The sequence below is a fragment of the Chenopodium album genome, chromosome 13, assembly GCF_948465745.1.
Source record: "Chenopodium album chromosome 13, dcCheAlbu1.1, whole genome shotgun sequence".
NCBI lineage: Eukaryota > Viridiplantae > Streptophyta > Magnoliopsida > Caryophyllales > Amaranthaceae > Chenopodium > Chenopodium album.
Genome location: NC_137846.1, coordinates 41,332,744 through 41,344,938, shown reverse-complemented (window position 1 = coordinate 41,344,938; position 12,195 = coordinate 41,332,744). Strand labels below are relative to the sequence as shown.

The window sequence follows — 12,195 nt, the reverse complement described above, 5'->3', positions numbered from 1 at the left end:
TGAGTTGAAAGAGGCGACATGTAAAAAATCAATATTTTTTTCCAACTATTTTTATTACCTCATATAATGTCAATGTTTATGCTACTTAGCATGCTTGATCTCTGGTTCTTTGTCTGGAAGGTTGAAGTTCTTGCCATTATGGCTAAGTTTCTTTATATTTATATATGATATTGTAACTATTTTAAATATATTGTAAGAACCACCCTATCAAGTCACGTCTTACGTATTAGGTGACTTATAGGTAGTTATTATATAATAAAGCACCTACAAGTCGGACTTTTAGAGTCGCCTGTATATAAGGTGCAACTTGTATACATTTCGGGTCGCCTCATACTTATTAGGCGCCTTGTTAAGTTGGGAAAAAGTTCAACAAAGCACTAACGAGTCACCTAATATACATGAGGTGACTTGATAAGTTTACAAGTCGCACCTTATATGCATGTAACTATACAACCCGACTTATTCGGTGGCTTAAATTAGATTTTCAATAACACCTGTATATAGGGTGCGACTCATTAACCTATCAAGTCGCCTTATACATATTAGGTGACTCATTAGGTGAGAGTCATACCTAACAAAACTCACCTATTGAGTCACCTAATGTGTATAAGGCGACTCGATAGGTTTTTAAATTGCACCTTATGTACAGGTGACTTTGAAAATCTAATATAAACCACCAAATAAGTCAGGTTATTGAGTCGTATGCATATATGGGGCAACTTGTTAACCTATCAAGCCGCCTCATATATATTAGGTGACTCGTTAGGTGCTTTGTTGATTTTAACCCTAACTTAACAAGTCGCCTAATAAGTATGAGGCGACTCGATAGGTTTATAAGTCGCATCTTATGTACAGGTGACTCTAAAACTCCGACTTATTAGGGGTTTTTGTAGTAGTGTAGGGTGGGGGGAAGGTGGTTCTGGGAAGGAGAGGGTGGCGATGGCATAGGGTCAGGGGGAAGGGTGGCCGCCGACACCGAAGAGGACGTTGGTCACCGGTGGGGGTGGGGGCAAGGGGTTGGGCTGGTGTAGGGGCGGTGGGAAGAGTGGCTGGGGTTTGGTTTTTTTTTTTAAATTTTTTATGTTAAATAAAATAATAATATAATAAACCAATTAGAATATGCCACATGGCATAATTAGCCTTAATGACTAACGGAGTTAACTAGCATTAGTCATTAATGGCACTTGGTGAATTTTTAAAAACTCGGTGGCATTTGGTGAATTTTAAAAATTTTGATGACATTTGGTGAATTATTAAAGTACTCAATACATTTGGTGAAATACCCGTAAATATTTCGATCTAATTGTTACCTTATAGGCTTATATGTCGTGCCATTAATCTATTTTCATATTTATGTTTTTTCTTTTTGCCCCTTTGAAGCTTTTCACTTTTACGCTGCACCTCTCTCTCTATCTCTCCTCCATTGAAGCGTATTTCAAGTTCTCCATTGAAGCGCCTACTGAGCTTTCTCTTCATCATTGAACCAGCTTCGGCGGTAAGCTACTTTTATTTCTTTTTTTCCTTTTCTATAATCGAATTTCAATTTCACAATCTAGGGTTTATCGTTAATTTAATTGTCAGTATAGTCAATTTAGGGGTTCTTCTAAGCTGTATTATTGGTTGTAATTACTGAGGTATGAATGATTATAGTGAGTAATTTTATTGATACTCTTTAAGAGAGAAGAATTTTATGTGATTTTGGAGCCTAATTTGATAATTGAATCAAATTTAATTGCTAATATGTTGCAAGATTTTGTTTATAACCCTTAAATGTTAAGATGAAAGTATGAAATTGGATCTTTTCTCCCTAATCCCAGGGCGTCCGTCTTGGCTCAGGGAAGGGTCTAATTGGAATCGGAATTGAAATTATCTACATTTTGATTGTTATCATTATTAATTGACAAGAATTAGCTCATTATTTGATATTAATCAATTGGTAGTCTACAGTAATTGATGGTTTACAGTGTTATCACATTGTGTGTTTGATGAAACTGGATTATTTAATCTAACTAAATATTAAAGCCAATGAATAAATATAAGAGTAAAGATGTAAAATAGGATGGATTTGACTTTTTCAAATGTTTATTTAAAGAAAAACTTTGTTTAATCCTCATCCAGTCATCCACTTCAAGCAAAATTTGAAAGACAGAATTCCATGATAGTGAATAGAATAGCAAGTCAACAAAATTTCTCTCCATAACACATTTTTTTGGTTTGTATGAAAGATTATTATGTTTATTTTTATTTTATTTAGTACGCGGTCGGTGGTGCCCTATCACTCTTTAAATCCTGGATCCACCACTGCTTTCTACCATCTTTTGTCATGTATTTTCTTCACTTATCTATTTTGTATGTTTTCTTTTTTTATTTGAATTTTCCTGTTGATTTTTACTATCTTAGTCACATCTGAGGATGATGGATTTTTCGTGATATGATGTTTGTATTGGTGAAATCTTGTTGTTAAACATATTCTATTAGGTTTTTTGTTGGCTTTGTTTTGTTGTTGTTATATGTCCAATTAGTCTATGCCCTGTGCTTAATTGTAGTTGAAAAATCATCTTATCGTCTTTCCAATGTGTTATCGATTGAATACTATGTTTTGGGTGATTTGTCTTTTTTTTAAGGAGGGAGCAGAGTAGAAAAGGGCAATAAAGGTCATAATTACTATATATAATCTATGAATTTGATTGAATATGAAATTGAGCTTTTTTTAATTGAATTTGGGAGCTGGAGGAAATATTGGCAGCGGTGGATTAGAGATCAAGTGAGGGAATTTGATCTGACATTATAATCACAAAACAAAAAATGTCTCATTGCACAATTAGAGTCGCACATCAACACAAGAGCACAAGTCAAATCCATACAACACCCCAAAAAAAAAAAAAAAAGCACAGAAAACCATACATCACTCCAAATCAAAAATCAACTTATTCATACCTAAAAACTAATCAAAAGATCAAAAAACAAGGGAAAAATTGAAAGAACTTGAAGCGATTGCTTTTTAATCTAGTACTTGAACAAGATTTAAGAAGTAAAATTGAGTAAAGAAAATAACTATAAAAAAGCCCTAAAAATTATAAGTTAACCGCATTAGTTCATATTGTTGGAGGAGAAGATAGTGTATTAGGTTAGTTTCTAACCCCCGATCTATGTTACTCGGACTCTTTCATTTACCTCATGTGCCCGTGTCGACACGACACGTGTCGGACACCGACACCAACACTTGGACACTTCATTTTTAACTAATAACACAACTTTTTTCAAGAAAATGGGCGAGTTCGATGCTTGGACACCCGTGTCTAATTTGACACTTCATCCGAGTCCAAGTAACATAGCCCCTGATACCTTATGACGTTTGATGATTAACATGGCCTCAATACTATTGGACCAGTTTAACCATTCAACCTATTTTGGCATGAATGTGCTTCTGACCATTCTGTGTTAAGATGGAAAACAATAAAATGGCCTTTTTCTTCCTGTGTCACTGTGTGCCTACCTTCCTGACATATATTAGGAAGGGCCTAAATTTAGAAGGAAGGTGAGCTGAGTGAGAGAGATAGATTGTGAAAGGTTATATGAGAGGTAGATGAGTAGAAGGGTTTAGGGGTAAAGGGGAGAAGGATGGAGTTCATTTTTCGTTATTTGGATCACAATTGGGCCATTGGGAGATGGAAAGGGAGAAAAGAAATAGAAGAATTGGGAAGTGAAATTTAATCTTTTGTAAAACAATTCTTGCTATCCCAAATGATATCAGGCTTGATTAGTGCTCCAACAAAAGTGGCAATAGTTAGATCCCTACCTTATTAACCATGTTTTACTAGCCCACCCTTGGAATGACTTGCACCTTAATTAAATCAGTATGGTACCTGAGCTAGAACAAGTAAAATAAAATTTGTTAGCTAACATTTCAGGAGAGCAAACAGAGACAATACAACTGCACCATTTTGTCAACCCAGGCGGAATGTGGAGCATTTGGGTTGGACCCCTGCTTCCCTGCTGATTGCTTGGTGCTTCGAACGCCACAGTTGTTGCTGCTGTAAGATCCAATTCCCACTTTCCAATCAGGGTGTATCAGTACATGTACTGTTTGCTAAGAATTAGGATTTGTTTACTTTCTATCTTATCCTTTTCCGGTTTTCCCCCTTTCCTTAGCCCAGTCCAATTATTGTCTATATAATGGTAAATAGATCCCGTCCTTTCCTCCTCTCTGTCCCTTCCATTCCCTCCAGATTTTTTGATATAAAACCTCAACTGATATATAATTTTTAGTGCTTTTAGCAAGTAGTACTACATAGTACATGCAAGAACTTTAGAGGAATCTTCTTGGCCTTATTTTGCACATTTAGTTGACTCTATTAATTTTTAGGTTTCAATAAATATGTTTCCCTAGTATGGGCATTTCCTTGCTATTGGAGTACAAATGTAGGTCAATGGAGGGTGGACATTGCTAATTATTTTATATTATTGTATTATTTGATATGTATATTTGTTTATTGATTTGAAAAATTGATGACACAAGAGTTGTGATAGATCTTAGAATCATAACCAAATTGCGTTCCATCGTTGTAGCTTTTGATTCTATGAGGTTTGAATGTGTTTTCATGGTTCTATTAAATTAATTCCAACTCACTGAAGATTCTGTTAGGAAAGCTTATTTGTATTGGATTTACTTTGTGTTAGTTTTGGTTTATTCCCTTGGAAACGAAGAAATTACTACCTGCCCATTGAGGATATATTAGATTCCTTCTTGATATGCTTGAAATTTTAGCTTAATAACTTGTAACAATATTCCCTTTCCGTGTATGTGAAAATATTTCAATTTACCAACATTAGGCAATTTGGTTTTGGTTCTGCTTACCATATTCTTTATATAAATCCATTTTGTGAGGCTGGAACCATTGTTTTGTACGATTAGAAGCCTTTAACAAACATTATTGTGATGAAAAAGAAAAAGAATTTTTGGGACAAAACCGTGTCTTGATGCATACTTTGAAATTTATCTCTTCTTTTCTTCTTTGTTACCAATCTTTTGCCTGGCTAAGCTTTGATGCTTCGTTGTGATTTTTGCTTCTAGTACTAGTATATCTAAGGGTGAAGTGTTAGAATGTTTTGATGGTAGCCTTTTTTATTTGAATTGTATCATGTATTAAGTTTGTAAAGTAACATAGAGAGTTGATAGACCAGCCTCCTAGTTTTTTAAAGACTCCTTCCTGCTGGCTGTTTATTTATGTTTGAAGGATTTTCTTAATCATATGGCTAACAGGATTATAGGAGTTCTTACAGTGACAACCTCTAGAGCCTAAACTGGTCCATAGGGCTGTATATGTCTTCATATACTCTGCTTGTGGCACTTACTAATTCTCATTTTGAGTGTTGTTTACTTTTGGTGGAAGTCTTTTTTGTAGCTTATCTAGATAACTCTCCACTTCTTGGGCTGTTTGTAATGCATGCCGTCTTTGGTAAAGATGACATAAATTGGCTCTCAATTATGTTCTATGGTGCTAATTATTAATGTTATTTGTAACATTGTACTTGTATATGAATGCTTCTTTCGTAAAGGTGTATGTAGATCTATGATCCACGAGAAACATTCCTTATTCTGAATATATGCTGTTGGGATAGCTGTTTATGTGCTGGTGTGGTTGCTTGTTTGTTCTAATTAGAAATAGATTAAATGATATTTTTATTAAGTCCCTTGGAGGTAGACAGGTAGCAAGAGACTTATGCTTGCCTTTTGAATTGTACCATTGACAATATGTCCTTCAGCCTTCATAGTATCTTACTGTCAGTGAGTATGTGGTGATTTGAGTTGGTTTTATCATTTACATTGAGGCCTTGTTTGGTTGGCTAAATATTTTGTGGGAAGTCAAAATTCCCATGAATTTCATTTTCACCCTCTTGTTTGGTTGACACAAAAAAGTGAATGGGGGCAATGAAAATTCATGGGAATTTTGACTTCCCACAAAACATGGGAATCCACTTACCTTACCCCCCCGGGTAAGTTGAAATTCCCATGGGAATTTACTTCCTCCATTCTTAACCAAAGCAATTTGTTGAATTCCCATGATTTTGATGATGGAATTTATTTCCCACAAATTGAAATTTCATGGGAATTTACACTTCCCTAACGCACAAAATGACCCCTGACTCTGTTTTATCACGCCGGAGTCCTGACCGTTCTTAATGTCCTTGGATTTACCAGCTAGGCTGTTATGTAATTGTCTGTGCATCTCCCTTAACCTGGATTTCCTTTTGCTGAAGAAAATGAGTTTGACAATATCAGATGTTTCACATTATATTTAGCATAGTGTTTGGAATTACATTATTGTTCTTAAGTCTTTTTATAGCTCTATGATGAGTAACGCATTTACATCTGATCTTTCCTTTAGGCTGGAGCCTTGTTGTATGCATTGACATATAAGTATATAACTATGATGAATAAGGCATATACATTTGATCCTTCCCCTAGGCTGGAGCCTTGTTGTAGGCATTGACATATTGACTATGAAGAGTAAGGCATTTTATATCTGATCTTTCCCCTAGGCAGGTGCCTTGTTTTGGGCATTGACATATTGATATAATGTGGTATATAGTTATATACAGACATGGGACTTGTTACAAATGCGGCATGTTGCTAGAGTAGCTTTAGTTCTGAGCCCTTTGTGACCCCTCAAAACTCACCATGGCTAACTTGATATTGCAAATGGTATTGAAATATTTGCTTCAAATTACAGATATAGGTTGCTGTTTTTTTTTTCCCTTCTGTTTTGCTCTTTAGTGAATCAGTTAATTGACAGCATTAATTTATTACAACTTCCTCCATTTACTTATAATTTGCTCACTTGGCTTTACATCAATACCAATGTATCCCATACAATTATGTGAAGGAAAAGGTAAGTTGTGGTAGTGACATGCACACAGTGTATGTGAGAGTAAAATGGTGGGTCCATTGTCTAAATATGGTAAGTTTAAAGAGTGTAGATTTGAGAAGAAATTTTTGAACAAGCAAAGTTAGTATTTTTTTTTTTTTTAAAAAAAAAACAGGGGGAGCATGCTACAGGCCTAGAGCTCCTTATAAAAAAAAAAAAAAAATATAAGTAAAGCTAGTAAATTAGAAAGTACTTTGCTTACTTTGTTTGGAATGATGGCATTTTACTTTCCATTGGTACTGTAACACAACTGTGGTGCTTTTTTTAATTTTTTCTTTGTAATATTTTTACAGCAATTGTTGCATCGGTGTGTGTGTGTGTGTGTGTGTGTGTCGGGGAGGGGGGGGGGGGGGTGGGGTGAGGGAAAATATTCATGCCTTCCATGGTTATCATATGAAATTTGTGAAATTCATTAGCTAGATCCGGAGCTTTTTTTGGTCCACATGATAAGCACTATACTTGTGTACTTAAATAAATCTAGCCCTAGGGAAGAAGGAAACCTTGTATATATATGTATATATAATAACATCTAGGGTCTTATATGGTTCTACACATGCTGTTCTTATCACTATGCTGTATCAATCCATTGAAATCATTTTCCTTTTGAATTTTATTCTGCAGATATTGATACCTAGCCCTTGGCCTATGTGATGGAGATAACTAGTGAGACAGTGATTAAGAAACCGAAGCGGTTAACATCAGTTGTCTGGAACCACTTTGAAAGAGTAAAGAAGGCTGATATATGTTATGCTGTTTGTGTACATTGTAATAAGAGGCTAAGTGGGTCAAGTAATAGTGGAACAACACACTTGAGAAATCATTTGATGCGATGTTTGAAGCGATCCAATTATGATGTTTCTCAGCTGCTTGCTAAGAGAAGGAAGAAGGATAACACCGTTACTCTTACAAGCTATAACTTTGATGAAGGGCAGCCAAAGAATGAACATATTCCAGTTGCTGCTATTAAGTTTGAGCCAGGGCCTAAAAGGGAAGAGGTTATTTCTATTGGGAGTACGAAGTTTGACCAAGAGCGAAGTAGGATGGATCTTGCTAAGATGATCATATTACATGGTTACCCTTTGGCCATGGTTGATCATGTTGGCTTCAAAGTTTTTGTGAAAAATTTACAGCCAATGTTTGATATTGCAACAAACAGTTCACTTGAGCTGGACTGCATTACCATATATGAGAAGGAGAAGAAGAAAGTTTATGGGACCATAGGCAGACTAAGTGGCAGGATTAGTGTTGCTGTTGATTTGTGGAATTCACCTGAGAATGCTAGATACTTGTGTCTTACGGCCCACTATATTGATGAAGAATGGAAATTGCAGAAGAAGATACTAAATTTTATCATGATTGATGCTGCTCATACTGAAGATATACACTCTGAAGTGGTTATCAAATGTCTGATGGATTGGGACATAGAGAGGCGCCTTTTTTCCATGACATTTGGTGATCTTTTCACCAGTGATGATATTGTTTCCAGAATTAAAGACCATTTATCTCAAAATAGGCCTCTTCTTAGTGATGGTAAGTTGTTCGATGTGCGATGTGCAGCACATGCTCTGAAGTTGCTGGTTGGAGATACTATGGAAGTACTAAGTGAGGTGATACACAAGATTAGAGAAAGTATTCGTTATGTGAAAAGTACACAAACAATGCAGGGGAAGTTCAACGAATTAGCCCAACAAGCTGGAATAGATAATCAGAAGAATCTACTAGCTGACTGTCCTACACGATGGAACTCGACATCTGTGATGCTTGAAACAGCACTAACATACAGAGCCGCATTCTCTCTATTGCAGGAACATGATTCTGCCTATACGGCAGGTTTATCAGAAGAAGAGTGGGAATGGATGAACTCTATTACGGGCTTCTTGAAGCTTTTTGTTGAGATAACCACTTCAATTACCAGCAATAAATCTCCTACATCAAACATATACTTCCCTGAAATTTGTGATGCTCATTTACAGCTTATTGAGTGGTGTAAGAGCTCTGATGAATTTGTCAGATCTATGGCTCTGAAAATGAAAGCTAAGTTTGAAATTTATTGGAATAAATGCAGTTTGTCATTAGCCATAGCAGCTATCTTAGATCCCAGGTTCAAGATGCCATTGGTGCAGTATTACTACCAGGAAATTTATGGTAGTAGTGCAGAAGACCACATTAAAGAAGTCTCTGATGGGGTCAGAGAGCTTTTTAACGAATATATGATTGGTTCTACATCAGTTTCATTTGATCATGGTGTTGGAAGCAGTTCCAGCGGTATTGGGAGTGACTCTAGGGATAGATTAAAAGGCTTTGACAAATTCCTGCATGAAACTTCACAGGGTAAAAATTCAGTTTCAGACTTGGATAAATATTTGGAGGAACCAGTCTTTCCCCGTAATTATGATTTCAACATTTTTACATGGTGGAAAGTTCATACGCCAAGATATCCTATCCTTTCCATGATGGCCCAAGATGTTCTTGGGGTTCCCATGTCAACTGTCACATCTGAGCTAGCTTTCAGAACTGGAGGCAGGGTTCTGGACCAGTACCGTAGTTCTCTAAGTTCAGATACTGTGCAGGCTTTGATATGCACACAAGATTGGCTGCGAACAGAAGTAGAAGGTATTATATATGATTTTATCGTGTTCTTTTAAAGTGTCCAGTTTCTGTTTACTGATTGCTATTTTTTTTTTTTTTTTCTGAACTAGAATCCAGCCCAAGTATTAGTGCTGTGCCTTTGTGCATTGAAGCCATCTAATGCTCATACTATGGTATGTGTTTCAACTTGGTTTCTTTCCAATGCTATTGCTTGGACTTCTTGCGATTACTCTCACCACCCCTCCCCAACCCCCCGCGCGCAAACTCCTATTGAAGTCTCCGTGCTGTTGGTGGTTGTTGCTAATTTTTTGAATAATATGATTGAATTGTGCCTGCTTCTGGCCGCCTTATCTTTAGAATTATATATGCAATGCTAAGAACTTACTTTCATTTGTAGGGTCAGATGGCAAAATGCGTACAAATCTGGCTGTAGGTGAACAATTCAGATTTGCTTGTCTGGACTAAACTTCCGATGCTATTAGAATTTAGGTTTAGGTAATTGCTTTCTACCGGTGGGAAGCGATTTGTACAAATTGCTCCTTTTTTCTAACCATTGTGGAGAATGAAAATTGAATTAGCATTCTTAAAGGAAATTTTAATTTTATTATATCTTTCTTTTCTTGTTTCTTGTGCATTGTGATCATGTTATTACTGGGTATAAGTTACTACCCAGAAAGACCAGATAAGGTGTAGCTTTTAATAAACGCAATATATTACATGAATACTCAGTATTTGTTTACCATTTCCATTTACTTAATTTCTCTTTTATCCATCTGAAGTCTTGCTACTTCTTCCACCACATACACACACCCAGTTTATTTGTTTGTTTGGTTTTATTTATTTATTTATTATTTATAATTTTTTTTTTTATTTTTTTATTTTTTATTTTTTTTTTGTATGTGCGCGAACGCATGTTTCTGGTTGCCATTTCACAAAACAAAAAAATGTGCCTATAACATTACTACTTTTACAAAATAAATTAAAAAAGAAAAAAAACTATTTTAACGTTAATAGTAAATTTAATATGAAGTTTATTTGTTTTTTGGTATAGAAAACATATAAAGAAGTAAAGATAACACAAGTTCATTAAAAAAAAAAAAAATGTTTATTATAAAATAAGGGGAAAGGGAGAATAAGAGAGAGAGAGATGTAGAGAGGTAATTGTGTTGTCTTTTTACATCCATTTCATGAGTCACCTATATATATACATGATAGAACATTGTAACCTATATGGAAAATGAAGAGTCCATTCATGAGAGGGTTAATGAGACCTAATGACATATGGAGGGTTACAAGAATGTTATTACTACCATACTTAAGGTAGTCATAAAAGAGATATTTACAAGTTATAATGGTCATTCATAATTAACATATTTTATAACACTCCCCCATGGATGGACATTATCTAAAATAGATTTAATGCGCATATATGCTGCCTCATTAAAAACCTTTCCAGGAAAAACCCCGTGGAAAAAAAAAAACCATGAATAAGGGAAAAAGAGTGCAGCGCGCAAATTACTCCCCCTCATTATTATATCACTGAAGATCTTTGAGACGACGCAATCCAATACGATAAGCTAACTTTTTAAATGTTGCTGTCGGAAGAGCCTTAGTGAATAAGTCTGCTAAATTCTCACTTGAACGAATCTGCAATACATTTATATCTCCATTCTTCTGAAGATCATGAGTGAAGAAAAATTTGGGTAAGATGTGCTTTGTTCTGTCGCCTTTGATGTATCCTTCTTTAAGTTGAGCAATACAAGCCACGTTATCCTCATATAAAGTTGTCGGTGCCTCTTTCCCATGATAAACCACAAACTTCTTTTATATGTTAAACTACCGACCTTAACCATACACATTCACGACTAGCCTCGTGAATTGCTAAAATCTCAGAATGATTGGAAGAAGTAGCTGCAGTACCACCATATGTGAACACATATCCAGTTTGTGACCGACCATTATGAGGATAAGATATATAACCTGCATCTGCAAAAACAATCAAATTTTCTTTGGACAACTTTGGGAAAAATAAACCCATATCCTTCGTACCTTGAAGGTAACGAAGTAAATGTTTAATCCCATTCCAATGCCTTCGGGTTGGACATGAACTAAACCTTGCTAATAATTAACCGAAAATGATATGTCGGGTCGTGTATGACTTGCAAGGTACATTAGTGCTCCAATTGCACTAAGATATGGTACTTCAGGACCAAGAATTTCTTCATCATTAACCCCAAGCAGAATTTTGTCTTTCCTAGATCTTTCATTTCAAACTCTTTCTTTAAATAATTGACAGTCACTGAAATCTCTTCAGGAGTTCCAATGATATTCAAATCATCAACATACACTGCAATTATAACAAATCCCAATCCAAATTTCTTTATAAAAGTACATGGGCTGATAGGATCATTCTTATAACCTTCTTTCAACAAATACTGACTTAGACGGTTATACCACATACGCGCAGATTATTTCAATCCATAAAGAGATTTATTCAATTTAATACAGAAATGTTCTCGAGAACTAGATATTGCTGCTTCTGGCAGCTTGAATCCTTCTGGGAGCTTCATGTAAATGTCATTATCCAGTGGGCCATATAAATAAGCTGTGACTACATCCATCAAACGTAAGTCAAGTCCTTCTCTTATTTCCAGACTAATCAAAAATCTAAAAGTAG

The 12,195-nt window shown here is 35.5% G+C and overlaps 1 protein-coding gene across 2 annotated transcripts; it reads left to right on the top strand.

Moving 5' to 3' along the window:
* The first annotated feature begins 1,373 nt into the window (after nucleotides 1–1,373).
* On the top strand, nucleotides 1,374–10,260 carry LOC145574771 (zinc finger BED domain-containing protein RICESLEEPER 1-like). Of its 2 annotated transcripts, XM_081632629.1 has the most exons (5): nucleotides 1,374–1,495; nucleotides 3,912–4,036; nucleotides 7,551–9,542; nucleotides 9,629–9,691; nucleotides 9,916–10,260. In XM_081632629.1, exons 3-4 carry the CDS (start codon nucleotides 7,580–7,582, stop codon nucleotides 9,676–9,678), a joined length of 2,013 nt encoding a protein of 670 aa, XP_081488755.1. In that variant the 5' UTR covers nucleotides 1,374–1,495; nucleotides 3,912–4,036; nucleotides 7,551–7,579; the 3' UTR covers nucleotides 9,679–9,691; nucleotides 9,916–10,260. The 2 variants fall into 2 exon arrangements, with proteins under 2 accessions (XP_081488755.1, XP_081488754.1); XM_081632628.1 differs by lacking the exon at nucleotides 3,912–4,036.
* Nucleotides 10,261–12,195: the final 1,935 nt, after the last annotated feature.